The sequence below is a fragment of the Cervus elaphus genome, chromosome 14, assembly GCF_910594005.1.
Source record: "Cervus elaphus chromosome 14, mCerEla1.1, whole genome shotgun sequence".
NCBI classification, from domain to species: Eukaryota; Metazoa; Chordata; class Mammalia; order Artiodactyla; family Cervidae; genus Cervus; species Cervus elaphus.
Genome location: NC_057828.1, coordinates 41717555 through 41735733, shown reverse-complemented (window position 1 = coordinate 41735733; position 18179 = coordinate 41717555). Strand labels below are relative to the sequence as shown.

Here is an 18179-nt window from a genome sequence, read left to right as displayed (position 1 = left end):
TGTGTTTCACAAAAAATGAAAAATGATTACTCACATCTAAACAAAAGGACAATGGGAAAAATCTACTGTAAAAGGGATCTTGAACCCTGACAAACACTATGCCCACAGATAATGCAGGCTCCAGACACTGGTGGCTGATCTCCCCATCCTAGACTCTCCTCCCTTCCCCTTATTTGATTACCCTCTCTTCCTTCAACACTCAATTTTATGGTATCTCTTTGGAGAGTTTCCTCTACACTTTCCTTTTAGCAGCCTTATTCTATGTCTCTTATTTACTTAGCACTTTGTGCCCTTCTCCATTTCTAATTGCACTGTAGTAGTCATACTATACTGTCAATTGTAACTTCTCCACTTTGGATACAGAATAAAATACATGTTGTTTAGTCTGACATTAAAACTGTTCCCCTGTCTGTCGCTAATCTTCCTTGTGGTTATTTTCCTCCTTCCTCTCATGCACACGAGGTTTCAGCCAAACCAGACCATTTGCCTTCCACAAAAATATTCATGCTAATATTTTATGCCTTTTCCTTCATCTAAGATGTTCATTTCACTTTTCCCACAATTTCAGCCTGTCCAAATCCCACCTATGCTTCAAAGGCCAGATCAAAAGCAACCACTTCCTACAGCTCGCCTTCTATAGTCCTGCCACTGACTGGGTCTTCCTTCTCTGAACCCCAGCATCTTATTTTGCACTACAGTGATATGAGCACATATTTTGGTCCTATGACTATCCTAGTAGGAAGAGTCATTAGAGCATTTATCTTTGTTTTCCCAACAAGGAGGGATCCCCTGCTCATCACTGGCACTCAGTGTTAGCGGAACAAAAGACCATCAAATCCTCACTGAGGAAAGGTGGTTTCTATTATTCAAATATCTAATAGAATCAGTTGATAACAAAACATTTTAAATTAAGTGTATTTAAAAGCCTAAATAATTGCACTATTAGCATGTGTTATACTCAGGACATTGTGCACTTCTTATCATTTTGTGTGTGTGTGCATGCATTTTAGTCACTAAGTTGTGTCCAACTCTTTCGCAACCCCATGGACTGTAGCCTGCCAGGCTCCTCTGTCCATGCAAATCTCCAGGCAAGAATACTGGAGTGGGTTACCATTTCATTTTCCAGGGGATCTTCCCCACCCAGGGATCAAACCCGTAGCTCCTGCATTGCAGGTGGATTCTTTACCACTGAGTCACCAACCAGCTTATAGGCAAATTAATTCCAGAATAATAGTAACAGTCAATCTCTTCTGTTGGTGGACATGTAAATCAGAAATCTATAATCCTGACTTACTGTATTTTTGCAGTTACATTCAATAAATACGTAATCAGTAAGAACTTTTAAAAGTCAAATAAAAAACACTGTGTTTAGTTAAGCAAAAAGACTTTTTTGAGCCCTCTCCCAAAACACAATTTGGTTCTATTGCATTTATCAGACTAATACCTGTGAATACTAGCTCTGTCCAGCTAAAGAAAAAGACAGTTTCTATACCAAATGTCTTCTGGAGTTGAGAGAGAGGGAAGAGAATTAATAGGGAACTTAGAAATCCTGTTGATGGTTAGAGATGTTTTCTCTTTTCTACTTTATGAATGCATATTTACATATTTACCCATACTATTTGAGACTTGTAGAGTAGACTTTCCAAATTCCATAAGGATAAATTCAAATGTCACAACTCCTTTGGAAAATCACCCATCACAGGCTCACTCAGTGTGAAGTTTTGCTCTCTCAGCTTCTGTTCCCCAAATAGTCTCAAGCTGGCCCTGAGGCAGAAGCTGAGACACAACCAACCAATAGACTGGGGACCCCCTCCTTCATGTAAGATCATCATGAAGTAGGCAACCTAAGTCTTCTAACCTTGAATCAATTTAGCATATGCTCCATTACATTGTATTTAGCCCTCTAAACATGAACTCACAAAATGTGCTTTAAATTCATTTATTTTCCTATCCTAGTTCTTTAACGAAAGTAAATGAGGATAATCCCACTTTGTATGAGGGGGAATTCAGGCGCAAGTTCTCCTCCCAACTTCCTCTCCACTCTCCTTCTATATTTCTAACTCCAGTCCAAATGCAAGGCTCCCTGCTCCATGAACACATGCTGCTCTTTGTCACCTCCGTGTCTTTGCTCACACTACTCCCTCCACTCTAAGCCCCTTCTCAGCTCCTCCAGCCTCAACAATCTCTCACCTCTCACATCTTTTGGCATCGCCATCTACCCCATACACACACACATTCACATTTACACACACAGATACCTATCCTTGTTGAAATCGTTCTTGTTCTCAAAACAGGCAAGGTTTGACTTTAAAATAACCACCTTCATTAATCTTCCCCAATCTTGTTCCATATATCCAGTCAAAATTAATCCATCTAGTCTTGGTGTAAGTAATGATCACTTATGAGGAAGTCTGGCCTTTGCCTCTGAAATATATATACAGCCCTGAAGAACAAGGTCTTGTTCATCAGTAAATCCCCAACTGTCGAGAGCATGGTGCTGTGAGTGCAGACAGGGTTTTTGATTTTTCAGTGGAAAAAGACAATATGACAATACTAGAAATTATCATTGAACTCAAGCAAGAATTTCCTATTTCTTATTTTTTACTCCCACCTCTACATTCTACTCTGCTCAGATGATGAAAAGGCTACTTCACTAGCCATTTATAAACACTAATTTTTTTAGTAGCTTGAACTGAAGACAAGGAAAACGTGAAGCACTTGCCTGATACCATGTATGTTTTTGATTGCATAGCTTATTTCTCTTCGCAATTCTTTCTCATTGAACTCCATCTGTGGAAGCAAAATGAGCCACAGTTATGACACTCAATTCCTCTGAATAATAATATTGTTGAATATTTAAAAATGAGAATAACTTGACTCCGTTATTAATAAATGGATACTCATGTCTTTCCTAACCTAAATCCAGATGGTCAAGACATCTGTTTATATAAAGTTCAAGGCAACACAGAATGTTAGGGATTTCTGGGAGTTTTAGTGCAGCAGATTTTAACTCTTTTATAGATAAGGAGTGCTACACATAAAGGATGTCTTCTGTACATAAATCTGGCCATTCATTTGAAATATATAATTCTTCATTCTTTGCTGAATGTAGTAAGTGTATTCACAGACAAATGCATACATAAGTGTCACCTGATGTACAACAGTAGTCCAGCTGTGTTGAGAATTAACAATGGCTGTCTCTTCTCCCTGGCCATGTTAAGCACCTGAGTTCAAAATTTATTTAAAACAGGAAATTAATAATATTTTGCCAATCCTACACAGGATAGATTACTGTATTAAAATTTTCCCAGAAGTTCTAGGTACCTTAAATTTATTGGAAGTAGGATCAAAGTGTCATAGAGCTTAGACCTGAAAGGGATATCAAGAGAACATTTGGGTCAGCTCCTAACTTTTGAGATTTGGCCTCTCCAACCTCATTGCCTGTGCATTTCCCGCCCCCCTCACACTTTATGCCACAGAACAATGAACTTCTTTAGTTCCACACCACAGCCTTTACCACTCCTCCCTTTCTGTCTGGAAAAATCTCCTCCTCAGCCCCACCTCACCTATTCCTGCTTAACTAGCTGCTCAACCTTCTGGGCTCAGAAGCCAAGCTCCCTTACACAGTCAGGCTGGGATTCATTTCCATGGATTGTGTTTCCACAGCACCCTGTGCTGAAGTTTGTCACTTTTTTTAACACATATTAATGAAACTTTCTATCTACCCATCTGCCTCCCACACCAAGACATAAGTATATGCCTCTGTATGTGAGACAAATAACATAGTCCCTAAAACTACCTCGCTGCCTATGGGGCATTTTAAACTTAACATCTCTGAAACAAAACTCTTGGTTCATACCTGCACACTGAACTTTTTATCAGGTTCCTCATCTGATGGACACTAACATTTGCTCAGTTGTGCAAGTCAAAATCTTGGGAGTCATCTTGAATTTTCTCTTTTTTGCATTTCCCATAACAATCCAAGCCCTATTGACCCTTCCTTCAAAATCATGAATCCATCCACTTCTCTCAAGCCTCTCTGTTGAGGCATTTCTACTATAAAGCTAAAGAAGTTTAAGTTTCAGAACTTCTCTCTTGCATAAATTCCTTACAAGACCCTGTGCCTGTGTATTTATAATTTTGCATTCTTCAAGGTGGGGTCCCCAAATTGTATAGACTTCAGGTCCCCCACAAAGTGGATTCACCCCTGCTTCGGCCCTACTGTTTAACCCATCTTGTCTCCTTCAAATAACTTTTCCCCCTTTACAATCCAACCCAGACAGTGGTCTTTTAAAATCACCAACCAAATCAGGTCACACTTTTTCTTAAAACTCTCCCTGGACTTCCCATTGTTAAATGTAAGCACTTTATCGCAACCTAGAAAGCTCTGCATAAACTGGGCACTTCCTTCCTCTGAATTCATTTTCTCCCCACTCCCCTTCATCAGCTCTGCACCAGCCTCAGGTGTTCCTCACCCGCTACACAGGTGCTTGCTTTAGGGCCTTGTCCTTGGCATCTTGCCTTAAACAATCTTCTTCCTCCAGATCCTTATAGCTGACTTCTTCATGCCATTCTGGTCATGCTTTAAGGGCTCCATAGTCAGAGAGACCTTGCTTGAACATTCCATCAAAAGTGGTTAATCTAATTCCGTTCTCTCTCATATTTCACTACGTAATAATACTTGATTTTTTTTTCTTACTTTGTCTATTTGTCAATTTTCTGTCTTTTGCCCCCAGATAGTATCTCTATCTTGAACCCTGGCACCTAAGATCACTGGTGCACAGTAGATGCTCAAGAAACATTTGAAAATAAATTGTACAACAAATAAGCATCATAGGAACGTGTTAGTAGTTGTTGAATTATTGAAATACCATTAGATTCCATTAAATAAAATCAGAACCATCAGTAAGAAAATAACTTCCCTCCTGAATTTCACTACCTGAGTATGGAGGTTTTTGTTTAAAGAATTATCTTAGTCCCATACCATTCATATAACATTTTATGAACAGTTACGTAGAACAGAAAACAGAAATGAAATGAAACAAAAGGGAAGAATAACATTTGGTACAAACCTTTACTATCTCAAAAGGAAAGCGTTCATGGAATATACGATTGATTTTAGCACCACCTGAGAGCTCCAGGGTGTCTACTTGATCCCCTGACCCTTCAATTCTCTTCTCAAAATCCACAGCAAATTGTTGAACCATCCTGTAATTGCAAAAGAGAAATAAATTCAAGTCAAAGTTACAAGGCTTCGCATTTTTTCACCTGAATTTGCTATGGTTATCCCTCATAACTCTTTTCCTGGTGTTCGTAGTGGCACCTACTGGCAGAATCAACAATGCACCCTAGTCAGTTCTCAAAATGTAACTATATGAAATACACATGATCAAGATTTATTTCAGACATCCCATTTAAAATATATATTTTAAGTATCTGCATCATTAAATAAACATTCTGCCATTTAGCTGCAACTATAAAACGGTATTTTAGAATACTTAAATTAGAAATACACTCCCATGTGTAAAATTGATAGCTAGTAGGAAGCTGCTGTATAGCACAAGGAGCCCAGCCCAGCACTCTGTGAGAACCTAGAGGGGTGGATAGAGGGTGGGGTGGAAGGAGGTTCAAGAGAGAGAGACAGGATATCTATACACTTACGGCTATTTCATGTTGTTGTACAGCAGAAACCAACATAACATACTAAAGCAATTATCCTCCAATTAAATTTTTTAAAAAAATCATCTAAGCAATAAAACTTCATATAAAATAGTTAAATGAGCCAGGACTCCCGTGACATCACTATCACCTAGTGTTCCAACTGCTCCAGTAGAGTGCTCTCATACTTTATGAGCTACTCTCTCCCCTGACCTCAACACTGCAGACCTCATTCTGCCAGAACAATGCAAATTTCTGGCCCTCCACCCTTGCCCCTTTGCAACTAGCTCGAGCCTTGTTTTTCAATGACTCCCTAGAATTTAATAAAATTAAAACTCCTGATCCCATCAGCTAAGATTCTCCAGGGTCTGTCCCTGGATGCCCCATCTCTTACTACTCACCCCCACTCACCTTCCAAACCAACTAAAAAGAAGCTATTTGGAGGTCCCCACGAGTACCACGTCTCTACGCTTTTACACTCGTTTTCCTTTCTGCTCTGCTTATGCTTCTTTGTCTGGCTAATTATTATGTGTCCTTCAAGACTCAGTTTAAGCATTAGTTTTTTCAGGAAGCTTTCCATGATCCACAACTCTATCCACCACCACCCCTCCCTGCCACCCAGATGAAGGACTCCTTCTCAGCTTCCTCAGCATATCTTCAGCAGAGCACGTAGCAGAGGGCATCACCATCACTCATCTGTCAGTCTCTCTCCTAAGGGCATGGACCATGCATATGATTTATTATCCCCTGCTTGGCATATGAGAGGTACTCAGAAAGTTCAATGAAGGAATGAATTACCTCAAGGCAGTTGGTAAAAAACAAACCGAAAAAATATGTTATGAAGAAAAAATGACTAGCTGTATTTCTGACTAGTAGGTTTAGAAAGTCTCAGTTTTGACACACTGAAGCTATTTTTAAATTCAAAATCTACTAGATTGAGAAAAAATTCAAGCCACCTAAAATCAGAATCTTATTCTCTTTCATTAAAATTATGGATGAAGTAAAAGGAACTTCAAATATTTAGGCCTAAAACTCTAGAATATAATTGGATATAGCTATGTTCATGCACATGCTAATATTAATCTAATTTTAAACACCTGGAAAGGTATGAAACATTGGGAAACCCCTGAAAATTCACCTCCAGCTACTCCATTCCCATACCCTACACCCCAGCCACATGGCCCACTAGAACAAGTTGTACCAAAGTTCACACTATTCTCTTGACTTCCTTCTTCCACCTGACAAACTCCTCCCATACTTCAGGGTCTCATTCAAGTGAGTTCACACCCTTCCTAGCATGTATCTGCTCTTTATCTGGGCTCCCTTAACATTTAATACTTACCAGAAATGTAGCATTTATCAGATTTTAACAGTTAGTTGTTTATATATCTGTTTCTGCTGCTCTACTGTGGTTTCTTCTTGAGGGTTAAAAATCTTATTCATTTCTGAATCCTCAGTAAATAGCACAGAGCCAGACATCAAATAGAATACAGAGATGTGAGCAAGGCAAGGGAAAGTAATGAAGAAAGGAAGGGAGGGAGGGAGGCAGGAAGGAAAGACGGAGCTGAATCAGCTCCCTACAAGAGAGGAATCTAATTGTGGAAAATTGTAATGAGTTCAATAGAATCAAAGAGGCAAGACCTAGTCTTTACAAAGACAACAGTTTCAGTTGAACATTAAGATGATGACCCAGGGCCTAAACAGAAATAGCTTTCCTTTCTCTGTAACTTGAAGCCTTTTAATAGGAGTTTAACCAAAGCCAAGAAGAAAAAGAAAAGATAAACTATGAGAGAGTTAAATCCAGGAGAAAAAATTTTTCCTCTGTATGATCTTACTATTTTTTACATGGAGGAATATAAGATAATGCACTGAATATGTTACATAAATAATTTGAACATTTAGAAATCCTCCTACAAATAAAAGGAATTATGTTGTGCATTTTAAAAGCCAAATTCGGGTATTTGATTACAAGACTGCAGAGAGAGAAAGGGGCCTTAAAGAAGTGGCAAGCATCATCTTTAGAGATGGACTTCAGATATCCAGGAATGTAAGCTGGTCAGTGGGGGTCTTCTGGTGGAGAGAGACCTGGGGCAGTTTGAAGCACAGGGATAAAAGGATAGATGAGGCTGAAAGGAGCTGAAATAAGGAATGAGGGTAAAAGACATCAGGGGATGGCAATTCTCCAACAACTCTGCTATCCTAACCCAAGAACCCTCAGGGATAAATCTAATAACCCAAGGATAAGAAGAAAAGATCATGAAGGAGTAAAAAGACACTTGGCAGTTTTCACATTTGCGTATTTAAAGGTCTACATTAAAATCATTACCAAATAGGAAAAAGAAACTTAAATGTGCCCTACTGTCTGTACTTTTTTTTTTTTTATTAAATCCTTGATTCTCACTGCACTGAAAAATACACAGAGAGAGATGATATGAAATGACTGAAATAAAAAAGATAATAAGTACGTGTGACACCAAGAGAAACAGTTGCACAATCCAGATGACATTTTCAACAGGAACCTAGCCTACTTTTAAAGACTAAGGGCAAACAATCCCACTGAGTTATCACTGTTGGTTTTGCTCATTTACTGAATCCAATTAGAAAAATACAATAAAACTGGACAGAGGATTGGGAATTGGTTAAATTTATAGTGACAGAATTAAGATCGACAACTATTCTTTAAGAAAACAAAGACTCAAGGCTTATTTTATGACATATACAAAGCCTCATATACTTTACTTCTATGGAAAAAAACCTAGAAATTAGCATGACAAATAGACTAAGGAAAAAGCAAACTGAAGAAATGAGTTTCAAGTGCTGAACAAAGGAAGGGCAAGGTGACTCACTGCAGCAATGCTTTGGTCTTCCGGGTGGGGTCCTCTGGCTTGAAGTTTTTGTAGGCTTCTACTTCATGTTCTATGGACAGCAACTGGCCCTGTAGTTTGTTCCTGAAGTTGGGCAGGGTGTCTCGAATGTGGTTGGTAAGTTGCTAAATAAAACAAAACAAATTCACGCACACATATAAGAGACGGAAGTTCAACTCAGAAGATAAAAATTGGCCTTTACTGTTTTCCAGATCAGTCAAAACCTTAGAAAGTCATACACACATGTAAGTCTGGCTGTGTAGACAGATAGTAAGAAGTTCCAGCTCTCTCCTACACCCAAGGTCAAAATTCCCTCAGCTAAAGTCACTCGCTGAGACTATCTCTTTACATTTGGGATACCCTGTTAAAAGGCAGCTAAGGTTACTAATGAAGCTGCCTAATGACACCTTAGTATGGACTAATCTGTTGGATCAGCTACTCTGTCAAAAGGAACCTTAAGTTAGAATGTGGTACAAATGAAGGAAGCAGAGAATGACAGGTGCTGCCTGAATTCTCAGAACCAAAAGTCTCACCACCAGTGGAGCTCATACCCATGTACCTGTCAGCTGTTAACTTCCTTTCCATTCTTATAGCTCAGACAGGTGTTTCTTCTTTCCTGCATCTTTAGGCCCCAGTCCAACTGTGGTTAGTCCCTAGCTTACACCCTCAACAGGCTGTATATAAAAAGCCCTGGTATTGATACCTCTACCTAACCACTTGCTTTGGCATTTCCACTGAAGTCATCTGCTGACACTTCAAGCTTAGAATGAATAAAATTCTCTAAGAGATTTTCTAAGAGGGACAAAATTAATTGAGAACAAAGGTGGGATATAAACCCAGATTGATTAGCCCTCTACCTAATGCTCTTTCTGTTATAATATAATTAAGTCTGAATTAACAGGAAAAAAGATCACCTTTTTGCATGGCTTAAGAAATAAACTCAGAATCAAGAGAAGAGAAATGTAAAAGTTATAGAAATCTAGGGAAAAGAATAATAAATATAAAGTGAGTCAGTCAATTCAGTTGCTCAGTCATGTCCAATTCTGTGTGACCCCATGGACCGCAGCACGCCAGGCCTCCCGGTCCATCACCAACTTCCAGAGTTTACCCAAATTCATGTCCATTGAGTTGGTGATGCCATCCAACCACCTCATCCTCTGTCGTTCCCTTTTCCTCCTGCCTTCAATCTTTCCCAGCATCAGGGTCTTTTCAAATGAGTCAGCTCTTCGCATCAGGTGGCCAAAGTATTGGAGTTTCAGCTTCAACATCAGTCCTTCCAATGAATATTCAGGACTGATTTCCTTTACAATTGACTGGTTTCATCTCCTTACAGTCCAAGGGACTCTCAAGAGTCTTCTCCAACACCACAATTCAAAAGCATCAATTCTTCAGCACTCAGCTTTCTTTATAGTCCAACTCTCACATCCATACATGACTACTGGAAAAACCATAGCCTTGACTAGACGGACCTTTGTTGGCAAGCTAATGTCTCTGCTTTTTTTTTTTTTTTTTTTTTATTTATTTATTTTATTTATTTATTTGGCTGTTCCCAGCCCTAGCTGCAGCATGTGGGATCAAGTTCCCTGACCAGGGATTGAACCCTGGCCCCCTGCATTGGGATGTCTCTGCTTTTTAATATGCTGTCTAGGTTGGTCATAACTTTCCTTCCAAGGAGTAGGTATCTTAATTTCATAGCTGCAACCACCATCTGCAGTGATTTTGGAGCCCAAAAACATAAAGTCAGCCACTGTTTCCACTGTTTCCCCATCGATTTGCCATGAAGTGATGGGACTGAATGCCATGGTCTTAGTTTCTGAATATTGAGCTTTAAGGCAACTTTTTCACTCTCCTCTTTCACTTTCATTAAGAGGCTCTTTAGTTCTTCTTCACTTTCTGCCCTAAGGGAGGTGTCATCTGCATATCTGAGGTTATTGATATTACTCCTGGCAATCTTGATTCCAGCTTGTGCTTCATTCAGCTCAGCATTTCTCATGATGTACTGTGCATATAAGTTAAAAAAGCAGGGTGACAATATACAGCCTTGATGTACTCCTTTCCCGAACTGAACCATGTCCAGTTCTAGCTGTTGCTTCCTGATCTACATACAGATTTCTCAGGAGGCAAGTCAGGTGGTCTGGTATTCCCTTCTCTTGAAGAATTTTCCATAGTTTGTCGTGATCCACATAGTCAAAGGTTTTGGCATAGTCAATAAAGCAGAAGTAGATGTTTTTCTGGAACTCTTGCTTTTTTGATGACCCAATGGATGTTGGCAATTTGATCTCTGATTCCTCTGCCTTTTCTAAATCCAGCTTGAACATCTGGAAATTCATGGTTCACATACTGTTGAAGCCTGACTTGGATAATTTTGAGCATTACTTTACTAGCATGTGAGATGAGTGCAATTGTGTGGTAGTTTGAGCATTCTTTGGCATTGCCTTTCTCTGGGATTGGAATGAAAACGGACCTTTTCCAGTCCTGTGGCCACTGTTGAGTTTTCCAAATTTGCTGGCATATTGACTGCAGCACTTTCACAGCATCATCTTTCAGGATTCGAAATAGCTCAACTGGAATTCTACCACCTCCACTAGCTTTGTCCGTAGTGATGCTTGCTAAGGCCCACTTGACTTCATATTCCAGGATGTCTGACTCTAGGTGAGGGATCACACCCATCGTGATTATCTGGGTCCTGAAGATCTTTTTTGTATAGTTCTTCTGTGTGTTTTAAATTTAAAGTAAGGGGAATAAGTAGACCCAAACTAACAGAAGAACCATTTTAAATCATTTATGTTTATCTGAGCTTACCCATCTGTGTGCTTAATCACTCAGTCCTTTCCAACTCTTTGCAACCCCATGGACTATAGCTCTGTCCATGGGGATTCTCCAGGCAAGAATACTGGAGTGGGTTGCCATGCCCTTCTCCAGGGGATCTTCCCAACCCAGGGATCAAACCCAGGTCTTCCATATTGCAGGCAGATTCAAGGTTATCTGAATATACCTATGCAATAAATCAAGTTATTTAATTGTCAGTAGTTCATACTTATCCTATAACCTTGTCCATAGTTATGACTTGTTAGGTAGTTAGAATAGGAAAAATGAGTCCAGAATGGTGGCGGCTAAAAGACAAGGAAGGGAAAAGCCTGCAAAAATAGAACAAAGGAAGGTCTGAGGACCAGAGTGAGGACCTCAGGTAGAACAAACAGCACTCCTGGCTAGCCCAATTTACATAGGGCAAGCACAGGGGGAGGAGGAAAAAAACATGTAAAAAAAGGAGCCAAAGGGCTGGGGGTCTCTCCCCTCTTCTCTTCATGTCTTTAGGGTCAGTATGCCCTCACACCTCAAGGATGTATTTCCTGTATTTTCTAAATAAAACTGAGGTGTAACATGGAGCTGTAACACCAATCTGCCTGAGAGCTGTGACACAGTCTGTCTGAGAGCTGTGACACAGTCTGTCCGAGGGCTGTAATGCTGGACTGTCACTTCAAATTTTTGATGGGACGAGACAGAACCGAGGAAATGCCACACTCCTCCAACAGACTCTTCATGTTATTCCCCTGGCATGTGTTGCCATTATGGTTTTGAAGCAGAAAATAAAAGAATGGAGAAGACTGCATTCCCAGTAGCAATGCCCAAGAACAAACCCCAAATCTAAGAGTAATAATAACCACTTGACTGACTTCCCTAACTTCTTTTCTTGGAAGTGTCAACCTCAACATGACTGAAATCAAGTACCTAATATTCCCTTCAGAAGTTTCTCCATTTTGGTGATTTCATAATAGCCTGGAACTTGGGAGTTATACTTGACTTTTCCTTTCCATCACCCACCCGAGCTCATCCACTGCCAAGTTCTCAATTTTCCCAAATATGCCCCAAATCTGCTTTCTTTTCCATCTTCACTGGCCCTAACCAAGACCAGGCTACCATCATTTCTCACTTTGACTCATAAGCGAGAGGTCTTCTCATTTCTCTTTTTTTCCCCCATTTCTACTCTTGATCTTCCTATCTGCAACCACCATAATCATTTTAACCCACAGATGTGACTGTTATTCCCCTTCTCAGATTCCTTAAACAACTGACTCCCCAGGGCTCCTAGGATAACAGCCAAAATCTTTAACTTTGCCTACAAACACAATGGGATTCAGCCACTGCCTTCATCTCCACATTCATCTCTTACAACCCATTCTCTGACCTCCAGCCATAATGATATTCTTTTCAATTCCTCAAAAATTTCCTGTCCTCTTTCAGTTTTTGCTACAGTAAGAGTCCTTTGGGGTCAGACGTGTTGGTACACATAAGATCAGCAATAAAATTATCCTAATTTCAGGAGACTTCCCTGGCAGTCCAGTGGTTAAAACTGTGTGCTTCCAATACAAGGGTTCAATCCCTTGCTGGGGAACTAAGGTCCCACATGCCATATGGCATGGCAAAAAAAAAAAAAAAATTATCCTAATTTCAAACACAGTGTGAAGATCCTTGAAGCAATAGAGAAACTGATTATACAGGACATGAAAGATCTTTAGTATAATATTTATTCAATTTTCAGTCAACCAGAATCAGTTACGCCATAATTTATGAGTCACCTATAATAACCAAATGGTCAATCATACCTGTTCTACTTTTTCAGTATTCATAGTTCTAACTTTATTATTTCTAATTATTTTAGTGACATTTATTATTTTTTCAGTTTATCTGTATTTTTCTTAGCCCAATACAGCTATGAAAGCAGAAATCAAAAAATAGTTTTATCAGAGCTAAATACATTGATAGAATATCATGATTCTTGCATGATAAACCAAAGTTCCTTCTCTAAAACAAGTTCATAATTTTTAAATGACAACTATATTATTGCTTTATGGCTTCCAAATATTCATCTACTCTTAATTGAAAAATACAAATTTCATATTAGTCTGTGTTACATCACTTAAAATAGAAGTATACTACTGTTTCTTATTTTCTAAAACTGCTTCAATTGCTGCCTAAATGGTTCAGATATAATGTTACTAGTAGCCTACTGTTGTGTTAGCCTCTACTGACAACTTCTAGGAGGGAACAATCAGAACAACTGTTAACTACTTGACTTATTTAAGTTCATAAACAAAAGTTAAAGCATACTTTTTGTGAGAAAAGTTGCTCACCACCTGAGTCAATATAATCAAAACTTGGGGTGGAGGCTCTAAACTCAATGACAATGACTCGATTCTACTAGGGACTGGAAAATATGTGAAAAAAAAAAGTACACTAAATTTTTATGGAAGAAATGTATACATACATGAAGTGAGGGGAGGCAAAGGACCTAATTCTATCTGTTATGGGGAAAGGGGTTATCTGGAAAAGTTTCTTAGATGAATGAAGATCAGTGATTGCTTCTGTGTTTTTAAGATTGGAAATTAAGGATCAAATCAATCCTAAACAAAATCATAAAGAAATTTTAACTTAACCATCACAGACTGACATTTCAAAAAAAAACAGATGCCAAGAGACCAACTTTTCAGAGAGATACAAGTTTAACTCCTTAAGACAATTATACATTATGAATAAACATGTGCTAAAATGTGTTCCCCTGTTCACTGTTTGTAAATAAATACATATTTCTGATTAGTACACTGTTCTTTCAACAATATTAAGGTGAATTCTGGTCATTTAGAATTACTAATGGCATGGGTCTAAGTATCCATATTCATCTTTGAACATTTCTATTAATACTGTTATGCTAAATAGTTCAGAAAAAAGTATAAAATAAGAAATATGGATTCAAATAGGCATTCACATATTTTATAATTGTTCTTGTTGCTTGAAAAACAATTTTTACCTGATTAAGGACCTTCTGAAGGTGTGGGGTCCCCATCCGATCAGCAATATGTCTGTAAGCCGGGTGTGAGAGAAAAAATTTCCTTTCTGCCAACATGGCAGCCTTTATGTCCTTCTTCCCATCTATGTCCTTCTGGCTCCTGTTTACCACCCCCACGTAACCTAAAACAAAACACACACCTATGGAGTTGGGGGCACTTTTGGTTTCTTTTTCTGGGGAAATTTTAAAGCTCTCGAAGAGGCCAAATAAGAAAAGCAAAATTATTTTAAGACTCTGAAGAATAGATCCCCTTACAAAACTCAATTTGAGATATCAGTATTTAATGAAGGCTGGACGATTTGGCTAATGTTGATTTTTTAGCATTAACAAAATAACGTCCTTTTGTCCTTAAAAGATCTATGCATTTAAATAGAGTAAATCTCTATGCAGCTTTGTCAGACAGTAGCAAGTAAATAATTCGGACTTAAACAGAATACATTTATGCAGACTATGATGAATAATTACACCCTTCCTTCAAACCCCTTCCTTTTCTTGTTTTATTCCTATTGTTTGAAGGAATAGTTCTTTCTTTGGATCAATTATACTACATCATTTGGGAACACCATGTCATTCCATAAAATGTTTAACTAAGCTTAAATCCATTCTTCGCAATGTGGAGGCATAAAAATTCAGCCTCCCATTGGTTTCCCAGTTGTTTCTCTGCCACACCATCAAAGAAAGTCCTGTATAGGACACAGTACATTACCCCTGCGAAGTGGCAGCAGCTTATTCTCTAGAACATCCCTGGCATCCGTTCCTTCATCCATGAGATCCAGTTTGGTGATGACTCCAATGGTTCTCAGACCTGCACCACAAACAAACCACACATTACACAATTTGCAGAGACCAACAAGTTTCAGAGACATATATGTCTTAATGTTAATTGCAAAGCACTCATATTTCTGGTTCCTTCCCTGTTCCTCCCCATCTTATTTTGTTTTCTAATCCACAACTATCCCATCTGGTAAATGTCAACAGGATGAGGCAGAGAGCTGCCAAACCACCCATCCATAAGATAACTCTTGATCCAGGAGAGAAAAAAACAAATAGCTGTTTCACCAAAATACTTCTAAATGTATGAGTTTATTTTTGTACTACATGTACATGTAAATTATATATTTAAATTATCCCCTCAGGGATTCCACACAGTATGGATGCTTTCATTTTATGCATTACATTATTAAAAACAAAAAATAGGTTACACATGGACCAGTGATGTGGGTATGTCAGAAACCAAAGCTTATTATTGATCCAGGTCTGAGCACTTGAGATCAAAATATAAAGAGAAGAAAATTAGGTACAGGATACCATCATTACCAAAAACAAACTCACAAGTCTCACATATTCATTGTTGCTTAGAAAAGGAAATATGACTTAATGGAAAAAAGACTGAAATAGGAATTCTGAGCCATGGATTCTAGTCTCAAGATAAGTCACTTAACTCTCTGAGTCTCAGTTTTCCTCTTCTATAAAAGAAACAGCTGGAAATCATGAATCAAAGGTTCCTTTCAGTAATAAAATAATGCAAAAACCTAAACATTTTTTGTAGCATATCAGATATACTGTATTTGTTCTTTGCTCCCATCATTAGATAAAATGAACAATATTTGCCTACTGATTCATCTTTTTTAGTGTATTTATTTAGCTTCTCAATTAAACATGGTTAACTGGATACAAGTTTTTATTTTTTATCTGAAACCACTCTCAATGGCTTCCTTGATGGCTCAGTTGGTAAAGAATCTGATTGTAATGCAGGAGACCCGAGTTCAATTCCTGGGTTGGGAAGTTCCCCTGGAGAAGGGATAGGTTACCCACTCCAGTATTCTTGAGCTTCCCCTGTGGTTCAGCTGGTAAGAATCTGCCTGCAATGTGGGAGACCTGGGTTCGATCCCTGGTTTGAGATCTCCTGGAGAAGAGAAAGGCTATCAACTCCAGTATTCTGGCCTAGAGAATTCCACGGACTGTATAGTCCATGGGGTCACAAAGAGTCAGACATGACTGAGTGACTTACAGGTTCACTCTCAAATAATGCTTAATACTTTCTAAAACAGCTATGGTTTTAAATGCTTTAGACTAGTGACTACTGAAGTCTGAAAAGTTGAAAAGTCTGAAAATAAAACATTGGACTATTGTTGTGAAGTCTATCATTCCATAATTCAAATAAACACACACGGAACACCAACTGATAATATTTCACATTTAAATATAAACAGACAGCCAAGGAGATGCTCTAATATGAATCTAAAACAAGTAAACACTATACAACTGAACTTGAGGGACTTCCCTGGAGGTCTAGTAGTTAAGATTCTGCTCTTCCACAATTCATATGGAAACACAAAAGACCCTGAATAGCCAAAGCAGTCTTGAGAAAGAAGAATGGAGCTGGAGAAATCAAGCTTCCTGACTTCAGGTTATACTACAAAACTACACTCATCAAGACAGTATGGTACTGGTATAAAAACAGAAATATAGACCAATGGAACAAGATAGAAAGCCCAGAAATAAACCCATGTACCTGTGGGTACCTTATTTTTGACAAAGGAGGCAAGAATATAAAAATGGGGCAAAGACACCCTCTTCAATAAATGGTGCGGGAAAACTGGACAGATAACATGTAAAAGAAAGAAATTAGAACACTTCCTAACACCATACACAAAGATAAACTCAAAATGGATTAAAGACCTAAATGTAAGACCAGAAACTATAAAACTCTTAGAGGAAAACATAGGCAGAACACTCCATGACATAAATCAAAGCAAGATCCTCTATGACCTACTTCCTAGAGCAATGGAAATAAAAACAAAAGTAAATAAGTGGCACCTGATTAAACTTAAAAGCTTTTGCACAGCAAAGGAAACTATAAGCAAGGTGAAAAGACAACCCTCAGAATGGGAGAAAATAATAGCAAATGAAACAATTGACAAAGGATTAATTTCCAAAATATACAAGCAGCTCATACAGCTCAATATCAGAAAACCAAACAACCCAATCAAAAAGTGGGAAAAAGACCGAAATAGACATTTCTTCAAAGAAGACATACAGATGGCTAACAAACACATGAAAAGATGCTCAACATCACTCATTGTTAGAGAAATGCAAATCAAAACTGCAATGAGATATCACCTCACACCAGTCAGAATGGCCTTCATCCAAAAGTCTACAAACAATAAATGCTGAAGAGGGTGTAGAGAAAAGCGAACACTCTTGCACTGTTGATGGGAATGTAAATTGATACAGCCACTATGGAAGACGGTATGGAGATTCCTTAAAAAAAAATAGGAATAAAACCACCACATGACCCAGTAATCCCACTCCTAGGCATACACCCTGAGGAAACCAAAATGGAAAGAGACACATGTATCCCATTGTTCATTGCAGTACTATTTACAATAGCTAGAACATGGATGCAACCTAGATGTTCATCAACAGATGAATGGATAAAGAAGTTGTGGTATATATACACAATAGAATATTACTCAGCCATAAAAAGGAATGCATTTGAGTCAGTTCTAATGAGATGAATGAACCTAGAACCTATTATACAGAGTGAAGTGAGTCAGAAAGAGAAAGATAAATACCATATTCTAACACATATATATGGAATCTAGAAAAATGGTACTGAAGAATTTACTTACAGGGCAACAGTGGAGAAACAGACATAGAGAATAGACTTGTGGACATGGGGAGAGGGGAGTAGAGGGTGAGATGTATGAAAAGAGTAACATGAAAACTTACATTACCATATGTAAAACACATAGCCAGTAGGAATTTGCTGTATGGCTGAGGAAACTCAAACAGGGGCTCTGTATCAA

General features: G+C 38.5%; 1 protein-coding gene across 11 annotated transcripts in view; it reads right to left on the bottom strand.

Annotated features, from left to right (window-relative positions):
- DNM3 (dynamin 3) overlaps nt 1-18179 on the bottom strand; it is a 622348-nt gene that overhangs the window by 368979 nt on the left and 235190 nt on the right. For all 11 annotated transcript variants that reach the window (XM_043924627.1, XM_043924624.1, XM_043924629.1 and 8 more), the window contains 5 exons: nt 15074-15172; nt 14329-14489; nt 8505-8647; nt 5073-5208; nt 2723-2790 (listed from right to left, as the gene is read on the bottom strand). In XM_043924627.1, the coding sequence (XP_043780562.1) occupies nt 2723-2790; nt 5073-5208; nt 8505-8647; nt 14329-14489; nt 15074-15172 (607 nt within the window). The remainder of the gene's footprint in view (nt 1-2722; nt 2791-5072; nt 5209-8504; nt 8648-14328; nt 14490-15073; nt 15173-18179) is intronic.